Raw genomic sequence first — 12,868 nt, forward strand, 5'->3', positions numbered from 1 at the left:
TTTTTGTTTTGTTTTGTTTTTTACCTAAAGAATGTCAGTCTAAATGAGATGAGAGCTCCAGGGGGACCCAGGGAAAATCTTGTATCCAAGATGGTTGCATTTTATAGTAAGTACTAGTATTTGGTGTCGATTCATCAAATAACCACTCGTATGCACTTTTTTGACTAGTGTCTCTTCCATTTAACATCTTCTACTCATCAAATTTATCAACCTGTGGATCGCCAAATTCATTTCCTTCAGTGTCTGAGTTCAACCCCAACCCATGGGACTCTCTATCCGTATAGATTCCTTTTTAGCTACCTTAACAATAAGACTCATCTGCATAGCAGAGCAAATTCTAGGATATTGGGTGCAATGCTGCATATCACAGAATGTAAACTGCCACGTAGGTGTAGGTTGGTCTCACGTATAACTTTGCCTCAGGTTTGCGGACACTCCCCTGAATCGCCACCTGCCGAAGCGTTGGCCATTTTCTGTATTTCTGTAATACACCCTTTTTTGGCTAAGTCATCCTTCTATTTTGGACCCAGAATTTCAGAAGCAACAATGTCCGTGTGTCTCTGGGCTTTATGTGGATCCCTTTCCTTATCACCGAAGTGACAGGTCTGATTGCTTCGTGTCGTGGCTGTGAAATTGCCCGTTCCTGTGGCTGACCTGGTAGGTAGATGACAGCGCTGTCCTTTCCCTGCCATCTGCAGAGAAATCTGAGTCATGTCACCCAGGAGCAGAAGCAGTTGTCTGAGAAGCTAAAAGATGAGACGGAGCAGAAGGAACAGTTAAGAAGGCTGAAGAATGAAATGGAGAACGAACGATGGCATCTTGACAAGACCATTGAGAAACTGCAGAAGGAGGTGAGGGCGCAGGAGTGGGGAGGGAGCACGAGGAGGAGAGGATTTGGGGCAGACCTGCCCTGGCTTGGGCCCCTGCCCCCTGCAAGGGCCCGATGGAGGCTAAGGAAACCTGCAGTTGTATCTAAGCACCAATCTGTCAGCAGTTTACAGATCCCCTAAAGCAGCTCTTCAGACCTGTTGAGAATCCCAGATACAGAGAAACTGGCCTAGGATGTGCCAACACCCTCTGGATTCCGGGCCCAGCTCCCCAGCAGTTACCTGAAGAAACCTGGCATGTAAATGCAGACTGAACAATTGTAACCTGAATCAGAACCTCTGCATTTGAGCAAAATATGTGCCTTTGCACTCATCTCTCTTGTCCAGGCGGGTGAAAGGCAGTTGCATAGCCCAGTGGTTGCTGCTCCTCTGTGCACCTCCGCCCTAAAATTCCCAGAAGGGAAAAGGCTCAAAGCCGATAGGCTCCTTGGATTCCAGCAGCTGACACAGTGCCTGCCATTTCCTGACACCTGCTATGTGCCAGTCACTTTACTAGCTATTCTATATCTAATTGAAATCGATCTCTGTGTGTGTGTCGTTTTCATTCTGACAACAACCCTGCAAGGTAGATATTATGATTCCAGTATTTGTAATGAGGGCACCACTGAGGCCTAGAAAGGTAAGTACATGCCCAGGTCATATAGCTGGTATGTGGCCAAGCAAAGACATGACCCCAGCTATGTATCTGGCTCCAAAGGACATAGTTGTTCATTCCTCCGTGCTGTTTCCCACTTAGAGGTGACTAAACCTGGGCGGCTTATGACCACGTGCTTTGCAAAGTCTTTGGGGAGGTCGTAGTAGAAGGAAAAGGAGATGTGTGACACGTTTAGATGGGACCCAAACCTAGCTCCTTGGCCCCAGGTAGAGCATCACAGGGTGGGCTCACACCTGTATCACTTCTTCCAGATGGCTGACATTGTTGAGGTGTCCCGCACATCAGCACTGGAGCTCCAGAACCAGTTGGATGAGTACAAGGAGAAAAATCGGAGGGAGTTTGCAGAAATGCAAAGGCAGTTGAAGGAGAAAACCCTAGAGGCAGAAAAGTCCCGTCTGACTGCCACGAAAATGCAGGAGGAGGTAATGCCCGGCCAGATCAGTTCCTGGTTCTCCCCATCCCCTCCCACCCCCCTCCCCTTACTCAAAGTATCCGCCCAGACAGCTGTGAAACTCTTTGAGGAGAGACTTGGGTAGATTCTTAAGACAGTATTTGTGTTTGATTCCTGGATCTTAGCACTTGAGATGATTACATGGTGCCAGTGGCATTCTAAGACACAAAGGACCCACGGACTCTGAGATGAAACTGATAGAACTTTAAGTTGACCGTTTTTTTGATTAATCCAAGATTTTTTGCCTAAAAAGTTAAGCTACCATTTATGGAACACCAGTGCTGTGCCCAGCTGTGTCCGGATGATTTATATCTATTAATGTTTTCATTTAATCCTAGAATAGGGATTACAGTAACCATGGATTTGTTTTCCCCCATTCATTTAGAAAATATAGACTTTTCCTGGACTGAGAATGGTGGACAAGAGTTTCAGAACAACAGTACTGGAGACAAAAAGAAATCTTCAGGAATTTATGAGTATTGAAATTATTAAAATACATTCTTGGGTTTATATTGAAGAATAATAGAACAGAGTAGCCTAAGTGTTAGTTAGCTTCCTTCAGTCTTGACTTTTAAGGAACTGAGAAAAATAAGGGGAGTGGTTCTGATCATTTTAATGGAAAACTGAAGCCTCTAAAACGTAAGTACAGTGGATGCTGATTTCTAGCAACCATCTTGCCAGCTGGATGACCTTAAGCACATTACCCCAATTTTCCAAGCATCTGTTTCTACCTCTTTAAACATACAAAATAATAACGATTTAATAATTAAATGAGATAACATTCAGGACTATATAGCAGAGGATCTGTGGGTCTGTATATCCTGGATATTAATGTTATGTTTTTGATTTAAATTCTAAGCCTTACTTTTTATCTTAAGCAGTGCCAAGAGCACCTAAGATTCCACAAGAACACAAGTTTTTCTTAAAACAAACAAACTTTTAATATCTTTGATGATCAAAGAAAAGTCACCCATGAGTCAGCTATGAAAGAACAATGGCTATTTATTACAGGCTTCTAGGACAGCTCTGAAAGGACCTTGATAACAGATCCCCTCTGGTTAAAAGCTGAAATTAGCCTATCGATATCACAGTTCTCTTGGCATAAAAAAAAATATATATATATATATTTCCATTTCTACGGCAAAAGGGGGTGGGAGAATTCAGGTATTTGCCAGGGCACCAACAAACACCTGCTGTGCTGTTTTGATCTTAGAAAATCATAGTGTCAGAGTGACCCCTGCAAAGAGCTTCCTGTTGCTTTTTGTATGATGGTTATTCTGCTAGAATCTACAGATTGGAAGGAACCTTAGAGATTTTCTAGTAGATAAGGAAACTGAGGTCCAGAGAGATTAGTTAAAGCCAGATGGTGACCAACGTTGTTTATAAAAGAACGGTAATTCAGAAAAGGACTCCTTATGATGAAAACAAAGATGGCCCTTCCTAGATTTTCTCAGCGGTGAAGTGAAGCCCTATGAGACATTGTTTTCATTTAAATGTCAGAAAGAGACACCTCATCATTCTAAAAGAAAATGACAAATACTCCCGTCAATCGAGCTGCTTAAGTCATGTAGTTGTTTAAAACAAAAGTGAATTAGTAAGCCAGGGCCGCTCTGGATCCTTTAAAAAACTCGAGCTCAGCTCTGTTGACTGCCCCCCACCTCAACCCATGTTTTGGCTGAGCTGAGTTGAACTCTGAGTAAAAAAAGTTACAGGAGACCATCCTAAGTGCTATTTTACTCGCTTTCTTTGCTTTGAGAAAAAATAGACATTTCACCTATTTCCCCTTTGATGTGGAGCTGGGAAAGTTCTGATGTAGGGAGTCTTTAGAGAATTAAGACTTAGAGTTCACTGTTGTTCAGTTATTTTCTAAATCCCACTTAGCTAAGGGCAGTTTTAACTGTGTAAAGGCAGCACTACTAGGTTCAAAAGTTATTTGCTTACTTGTGATTCCACTCTACAGTTATTCTCTTGTACATATCAAGTGCTCTTAGTCTGCCAGAGCCCTTGGGGAGGTGTTCGAGGAACATCCTGGGTGTCTGACGGTAGGAACGTGCTGGGCAGTGGGGCGAAGGGCCGAGCCGGGCATCAGGAAGGACGCCAACAGGGAAATTTGCCCATCTGTCAGTCTTTCTGACTCTCAAATCCAACCATGTTCTTTTTGGGTATTATCTCATTTGATTCTCATAACTGGCTATCAGGTAAGTTTTATAGTTATCCCAGTATTGCAAATTAGGAAACTGAGGCATGGAAAATTTTTTGTTTGTTTGTTTAAGACTTTCTTTGAAGAGATTTTGACAGCTCTGGAGTGTAGTGCACTCTGTGTAGCCAGAGATCATGCCATCATCCTTTTCCCATGAGATGATTTTCACTTTGTGCTTTCACTCACAGTTCTCATTTCATAGTCCTTTCATTCAGTTGCCACCAAAACCACCCCTGGGTTTTTATCTGGAGGGTCTTCTTCAAAGCTTGCTGTTCTCATAGAAATGTCAGGCGTTCCCATCAGCCTCCACTTTCTTCTTAAACTAGCCCAAGAAGCCTGTCTTTGGGGGTTCTCTAACTCTTCTGTGAAAATCACCCCCAAAGGACAGTATTTAATAGAGTTAGTCACTCATAGTCACATATTCCCTGAAGGAAAACCCTCCTGGTGTAGTTAATCTGTTTCTAAGACCATGCTTTCAACCATCTCCAGGAGGGTAGAAAGTTGAGAACAAAACAGACAGCCTTGGGCTTCATCACATCTATCCACACCGATGTTTCAGGTATACCTACTGTGCGCAGAGGTGGCTCAGTCCCTCTGGGAAGTTCCAGAGAAGTGGAAAACAGACCATCCCTTGTGAATCGAGCACTTTTGTTTGTTTAAGTCTGCAAAATTATTAGTTCAGTGCCACCTTGTGGATGAAAAGAACACTATTTGTTGAGACCGCTGGACATGATTTTCTTCCAGGGAGCAGTGGTTTTCACTCAATGCGGATTATTATATTATTAAATTTTGTGCCTGCAGGTTGCTTTGGGGTCATTAATTTAGGTTTTTTTCCCCTAACGATAAACCTCTGTTGAGAGGATGCTGATACAGGCGAGCAATCAATTATGTTCTGGGAGGCACTTATCTAGTTCAGTAGCTTTCACGTGTTTTTGATATGACCTAAGGTAGGAAATACCTCTTGGATTGCAACCCAGTGATTCATACATCCTTACAATAAATATTTAGTATAAAATAGTATATGTACTAAATACATACTAAATATATAAATATTTAGTACAAAAGTGTCACAAAACATTATTCACTTGTACTCTACTCTTTTTTTTTTGAGTTATGCTTAATTTTAAAATGCTGATAAACATCTGTCATATTGAATTTATATGTTACACACACACACACACACACACACACACACACACACACACACACACAGAGTTGCTACCTGTAGCCGGAAACCCCTCTCTTTTTATAGAAGAGGAAACCGTGGCCCAGAGGGAGGTGGTACTTGCTCATGTTCGCCTGATCTTTCTTGGATCCTCCCGTGCACTGTCAAGGTCTCTGTGCTCCTCACATGCTCTAGCCAAGCATCCCAACCCCTTCTTGTTCTAGATGCGCAGAATGGAGGAAGAGTTACGGGACTACCAGAGAGCTCAGGATGAAGCCCTCACAAAGAGGCAGCTTCTGGAGCAGACGCTGAAGGACCTGGAGTACGAGCTGGAAGCCAAGAGCCACCTCAAGGATGACCGCAGCAGACTCGTCAAGCAGATGGAGGTCTGTCGGCCAGGGCCTGTGGAGAGCGAGTGTGGGACGCGAGGCGGGCAGCCTCTTTGCTCACACCTCAGCCTCTCGGAGCTCTCTGCTTTTTATTTTCTCAAACTGCTGGACGATAGTAAGGACATTTCTTGCTGTGAGGAAGATGCTGCTAATTCATAGACTCATAGGGCAGCAGAGCTGGAAGGAATGATGGAAATATAGCCCAGTGTCCTCATTATCTTGACGAGGAAGCAGAACAGAGTCCTAATGAAGTTCAAGACTTTTATGTAAGGGCACATTGATAGTTCATTTTCTGTTTGCTGCTTTGGGCGGTGCTTCCAATGACAAAGGAGAGAAGACTGTTGTGATCCAGAGACAGGCCGAGCTGTGCCTTGAACCCAAACTAACTCCCCATGCTCATTTGCCATACCATGTGCTCCATTTTTGCTTCTGGATTCTGGCCAGTTTTCCTTACGGATAATCCAGCTTTGCCAAAGCTAGCAGCAAACTATAGCTTGATCCCTTTTTGGATACACAGTATATACACAGTCTAAGACAGTATATGAGAAAGTGTTCAGTGAAGTCACCAGCTTAGGGTGACCTGTTCACAGGATGAAAACAGAACACACTAGAAAAATATGAATCGAGTAATAGAATCTAGTTATGAACAGTCCTCTGAAAATGATAGGAAGAACCTTAACATCAGCCCGCCTGAACTTACAAAAAGGAATAATTCCTCGGGAACAAAACTAACCCCAAACCAGAAACATCCCCTATCCTCCTTCACTACCCACATCCTGATGGAATTTAAAAAGGGACAGAGACACCTAAAAATCTATGGGAGATATTAAAATGGTCAAGATTTTGATAGAAGTCAGGCAGTGCTCAAGGCCAGGGAGAGACAGCTTGAATTTAAAATCAATGGAATTTATGATTCAACTTTGCAAATAAATAGAAATAACTTCTAAAACCTCCAGGTGACTTAGTAGGAGTTCATATCTATGGAGTGATGTTTCAATCATCAAAGACTTTATTAGATGGACCTTTTTTAGAGGCTAGAATAACCTGGTTACAGTTTTATTCTTTTTGTAAGATTGCTGTATATTTTGCTAACACCCTGGTTCTGATCTCATTGGCAAGGGTCATTTTAAGTCAAGCTAAATTCAGTCTAGTTAACTAGAAAATAATTATTCTAGGACCTACACCATTTGGTTAAAAGCAAGCTAAAGCCCCGTTAGTGACGTAAGAGCCTTGTGTGTAATGACCCTTGGCCCGGTCCCCTGACCACTCCTGCTGGATTCTGTACAGTACAGATTTGAGGCAGGAATAGAGCCCTATGAAGAGGTGCTTTTAGCTGAACATCGAGTTGTCAGGTCATCTCCTTCTAGAATATTCTGACTAAAAAGAATATTTCTTTTTGCTAACTCAAGGTCTAGAAGCAGTGACATAACTAGGCTTCATTTGCCCCTCTGTAATATTTTAGATATTTCTCCATTAATTACAAAATGAATAGCTCTCCAGGCCCCACCCCTGTGAAGCACTTTGTGTGTGTGTTTGTGGGGAGAGGGGTTCCTCTCCTGAGAGACAGCTGGCAGGACTGTCTTGTTGTGACTAATATCTTGCCTGTTTTTTCAGTAGCACTTACATTAACTCTTAGGACTGAAGCACTTTCTCAACAACAGGCATTTTATGTAAACTCAAACCCAGGTAGTGATCTTATGCAAATACAGCACTTGTGGATCCTTAGTGCTTTCCAACTAGGATAAAACTGGCCAGGAAGGAGTCAGGAACCACTGAAAATTTAAGAAGTTTGGTGCAGGATTCATCTGGCTCTCTGTTCTCAGTTGGACTTTGGGACTCTCGGCTCCTATGAGAGAACTCTCTGGATTCCCTATAGATTTCAGTCAGTAACAAGGAAGGCATTCACAGCATTTTGTCATTCACGATTTCTGTGAATTTCCTTTTTGGCACATACAGAGGCATCCGGAGCTTATTAGCCAACTTCGACAATGGCAGAGACAGTATTTATGTATAGATGCTGCAGACTCGTGTTTATACTCACAGTACTGATTGCTTTTTTGTAAGTATGGCTCTGAGTTAACCCAGATGTACGATGAATTGGCTGGTGACAGTAAAGACACAAGCACAAAACTCACAGCCCCCCAGTTCTAGGTGTGGTGGTTTGTGTCAGAAGCCTCATTTTTTTCTTTTGTACACAAAGCTGTTTTGCAATGCTCTTCTCTTAACACCCAATGATGTTACATTAGGAGCTAGCAAGGAAGTTAGAAATTACTCTTCTTTTGTGATGGTTGGTTTAGCAGAATGGGCCGACACAGTCTTTATGTTATTCCAAGGCAGACTTGGGGCTGCCCAGCACTACATGTCTGAGCTGAGGTTCCTTAGAGGAAAGAGGCAGGTGCAAAAAAAAAAAAAAAAAAAAGGCTGTTATAGAATTGACTCCTGCAACGCTCTTGGGAACCCCTGAGCAGGAGGGAGGCAGAACAATGTCCCAAGCTTGCAGTATTTAGAGAAATGTGCCGTGGACGGTATCTCAGTTCCCACAGGTAACTTAGATACCTGTTAGGCTAAGATAAGTCTTTGTAAAGTTATTGATTCATAAAGAGAAAAAAAATGACTTGAGGGATACATGCTAAAATAGCCTTCGTGCTTATGTTAGGGCTTGAGGTAATATTTTTTTCCTTTTATGTATATTCTAAGTGCTCGGTGACATTTTACATTATAAGAGCAATAAAACACAGTTTTAAAAATATCTACTTTGGGCAGTGTGAGAAATAGGCACATTCTCCCGCAAACCCTAATGACATTCAGCTCTGATGTGCCCTGGGGTTTCCTAGCACAGGGCAGCCCTTGCTCCTAACCCGGATCGGTGCAAGTAGGCTGTGTTTGTTGCTTCTTTCTTAGGACAAGGTGTCTCAGCTGGAGATGGAACTAGAAGAAGAAAGAAACAACTCGGATTTGCTGTCTGAGAGGATCACTCGGAGCAGGGAACAGGTAGAGTATTGTCTGGGGTAGTGAGTAGATTGTCCTGAGAAAGGAAATGAGAGTGGTCCTACCTGAGGATTCACCTGGAGCAGGGAAGAAAGTTCATGCCTTATGGAAATGTTGGGAGACCGCACAGTCTTCACCATAGTAAGCTACTAGGAGGGAGACATAACATGTAACATCAGGCATAAAGTGGAAGTTTCCAAAGTAGTTATGGATAAAGTCTATTAGCCATAATAGGCAAAGTGCGTTCAGAGGTAAGGCTCTAAGAATCATTAGTTCAGCAAGCAATTGTGTGAAATTTGGTAGCCAGCAGTATGTTAGTGCAATGGAAAGTAATATGATGCAGTGTTTTACTTTAAGGACTTTACAAGCTAATTAGCGATATATAAACCTATGGGGCGTTCACAATACAATAACAGTACCTTCCAAGTTAATGCTTTGTGCAGTTTTGAAAGGAGTTGCACTTACGTTTCACCCTTACGGCAGCACCGGGGAGCAGCCAGAAGCAGTTCTCACTTGTCCGACACTGTCGGTAGTGTAGATAGTAGAACTAATGTCCTAACATACACTTAGTATAAATACCCAGGTTTTCAGATTTTGTTTTCGTTTTTTAATCAAGGAAAAGTTCAGGGTGGTTAAGTCACATCCTGGGAATGGGGTGTCACATCACTGAAATTGGGGGACTATTAACTGGTTTCCGTGTCCCCACTGTACATCCAAACCATCTGAGAGAGAAAAATATGGAAACATTACAGAGCAAGGATTCAGAACACTCAGTGGCAGTTTCGAAGAGAACTTATAGTCATTAATCTCAGCCTCTCATTTATATGATAGCTGTGGATACTGTAGAAACCTCTGATGGGATGTACTTTCAGGGACAACTTAGTTGTACATCTAGCTCCTGAAAATGGTGCTGGAGAAACTGTACATAGGCGTTTAGAAAACTCTTCACCTCTTGATTTGCTTTGGGCATTTTCTTATTTAAACATTGTGAACAAAATGTAAAAACCTTAGATGATGCTAAGAAAAATTTAGGAAATTATCTGTGTAAAGGATTGATGTAAAAAATCTGAAATACAGATTAATTTGGGCAAAATCTTCATTGTGCAAAGGACCGCTTTCCTCTGGTCACTCTTCCACTTTTTCGTATTCACCACCTTCTCCCATCTCAGGGTGACCAAGAACTAGAGGTTCCAGTGATCAGGGACAGGCCATTCTGAGCCGGTAGCCCCAACTCAAAGTTGAAGGGGAATCATGGCTTCTTTTCCTTCTGCCATTGTTTCCCTGTTGACGGGCTCTTTGCAAACAAGATAGGCATGCTACTTTGCTCCTGAGAGTGAAGGAAGTTCGAACTGGAGGAAGCTCCATCTACTATCCCCACTGAACTTGGATTCTGTGCAGCATGTTTCAATGCTCTGCTAGTAGCATTTTCCTGGAGGGTGGCAGTCCATGTGACCTGAACTTCAGAAGTTTAGAGAAAAACCTTCATGAAACCTAAAGTCCAGATGGAGAGCCCAACCTTGACCTTTGAGCCCTAATACGGTCTTACTTAAGCCTGCATTTTCTAAATTCTCTCACCAGTATGAAAGCTGTTTTATTACCAGTTCCTGCCAGCTTGGCTAAGTACACATTACCACAGGGCATTTGGGGATCTGCTAAGCATTCATGATGAGAGAAGTGACCATGAATTTGTTTTGCTAATGCTTCTTGTGACTTATGCAAGGGGGAATGGTGGGAAAGTATGTCATCCTACCAATAACCAGACACTTAAAACGGACTTCCGAACCCATGTGTTACACCCAAAACAAAACACAGACAAACCGAACCAGGAGGTAGTTGCTCCCCTTGGTTTAGTTTGCTTTTGACCTTTTCTTACTCCTCTCAGCTGAACACTTAGATCGTTGGGGGATAGAACTGCTCTCCATGATGTGGTCAAGGCTGAAAATATTTTCACTGAGCCAAGAACTTGCAGTAAGCCCGGGGAGGAAGTTATGGGAACTAACTTGATCTACCGGAAAGAGCACTGGGCTATATTTGTCCAGGAGGTTTCTGAAAGCTTTTTTAAATTCCAACATTGAAATGTTATGAGATGGTTGTATCAAATCAGTGGTATCTGAGTCACCCTTTAATTCCCCTATTGTCTCCCTGTGTCTGAGTTATATGCCAAAAAAGATGAGTTTCACAGTCTCTAGCGTCTTTGCCCTATTAGTTCTATTTTTTATTTTCTCTCTTCTCACTGTACTCTCTGAGGTAAGGAGGGTAAAGCCTCGTGTCTGTTATCAGTGGAGAAATGGACATGTTCAGATTGATGGAGGAATTGCTAAAACAACAGATAAAACTGCTGAGATAAAGTGATATCTCTTGATTGAGTGTTCAGGCCTCTCTTCTAGCCTGTGTCACCTCTGGATTTGTGAGGAAGGGTAGAGAAAGGTGTTGACTGAATACCTGGCTCACAGGAAAGTATTTAATTCTCACTCAAAATCGAGGTCAATCAACCTGAAACTTATTTCTTGCCTCTTAAAGTAAAAGCTCCAAGGAGAGGGCCCTGGGTGTAGACAGTTGGGTCCTAATTTTGAAGCTGTTTCAATCCACTTAGTTAATTTCTAGGGTCATGTGCCTGCTGCCTTCCTGCCAGAATCAGAACAAGGGGAAGCTTCCAAACTTAAGACCCCTTCCCCTCTGCTCCCTAAAATGCTGACCTATGATACTTCCTTAGCAGGGGACATCTTCAAAGGAATAAGAAATGATGTCTTCTTTTATCTCCAAACTGGTTTATAGCATTGACCTGGATACTCAACAAACTGCTATTAGGCCCTGAAAGGGGAAGATAGGAGAAATTTCATTTTGGAGATCTTGCTCTCTTCAAATTCAAAAGCAAAAGGTTATGGCTCTCTACTTAAACTTTACATTCTTATAAGCTCCTCTTCTGAATCTTTGCTTCCCCCAAATATCTCCCATTCTTTTTCCTAATCTTAGTGAGAGGGCTCAGGTGAAAAAGTTAGGAAAAAACCAAACAAACAAAAAAAGGGTTATCTAATGATTTAAGCAAATGGCCAGCCCCTTTCACAGAATCTTGGATCTGTCAAGGACCTCTGAGTTCATCTCCTCAGACTCTTACAGTGGAGGAGAGATCTGAGGACCTGAGCCACCGTGATTCAGCCACGTCACATAGCTGGTTAGTTGCAGAGCTGAATGTAGGTCTCTTGACTCCCAAGGTTCTATCTAGCAGTGCTTGCAAAATGTGTTGGACACCTACTGTGTTCATAGCATTGCGGTAAGGCTGCAAAATTATCAGAAGTGGGCCCCGTCCTTGAGGTGCTGTGGTTTGTTTGAAGAGATGGGGCATGACTGAAAAATGGATAACTAACAAGAAAAAGGAGCAGATACCAAATCAAAGTGGATTGAGGCAGCTAATGAGGACAAGACCACAGCTGGGTGCTGTGGAAGAGTTCTTAGAGGAAGGTGGACCTGGAGCTAGCTTCGAAGGAAGGGTAAGATTTAGACAAACCAAGAAGAGTGGGAACGGAATCCTGGATAGAATGACTGGTGTGAACCAGGACTGGGAGGCAGGATTTATACAGTATTTTGGGGATCAATGGACTACTGTGGCTTGATCAGGTTTCCATAAGGAGAGGCAGGTTGAGGGTTTTGAATGGGCTCTATCCTGATGGCAATGGGGAGCCATAGAAGATTAGAAAACCGAACAGTGAAGCAGACACAGTGGTCTGCAAGATTAATGTGGCCGGGGGTGGGTGCTGGGAGAAGGAGACCCCTGAAGGGAAGCTGTCCTGAGGGAGAGGACAGGAAAGGCAGCATGAGATCATTCTGCTCTTTTCATGTTTTTTTTTTTTTCTTTTTTCTTTTTTTCCTTGTGCATAGACCTGTTGCTCAATAAAAGCTGGCCATGTTATTTGTGAGTTCCCAGACTTCCTAAGGCCTTTGTTTCCCATACATGCTCAGGATATTATTTTTCAGACTGATAGAGTCAGGGAATCCTAATAGAGAGACAAGTTTTTCAAACTTTTTGGATGCTTAGAATTTGTTTTCAGATACGGCTAATAAGATGGAAAAAGGATGGATTTGTATTTGATAAAATGTTGTCTTCTTTTACAAAACAAAGGTGGGGAGTATTTGTT

General features: G+C 42.6%; 1 protein-coding gene across 1 annotated transcript in view; it reads left to right on the plus strand.

The window, feature by feature from the left end:
- Positions 1–12,868, plus strand: part of CGNL1 (cingulin like 1) — a 142,226-nt gene that overhangs the window by 116,431 nt on the left and 12,927 nt on the right. The window contains exons 11-14 of the mRNA XM_016160444.2: positions 699–851; positions 1,794–1,964; positions 5,583–5,744; positions 8,649–8,738. Coding sequence (XP_016015930.2) covers positions 699–851; positions 1,794–1,964; positions 5,583–5,744; positions 8,649–8,738 — 576 coding nt within the window. The remainder of the gene's footprint in view (positions 1–698; positions 852–1,793; positions 1,965–5,582; positions 5,745–8,648; positions 8,739–12,868) is intronic.

The sequence above is a fragment of the Rousettus aegyptiacus genome, unplaced genomic scaffold, assembly GCF_014176215.1.
Source record: "Rousettus aegyptiacus isolate mRouAeg1 unplaced genomic scaffold, mRouAeg1.p scaffold_m13_p_3, whole genome shotgun sequence".
Lineage (NCBI taxonomy): Eukaryota > Metazoa > Chordata > Mammalia > Chiroptera > Pteropodidae > Rousettus > Rousettus aegyptiacus.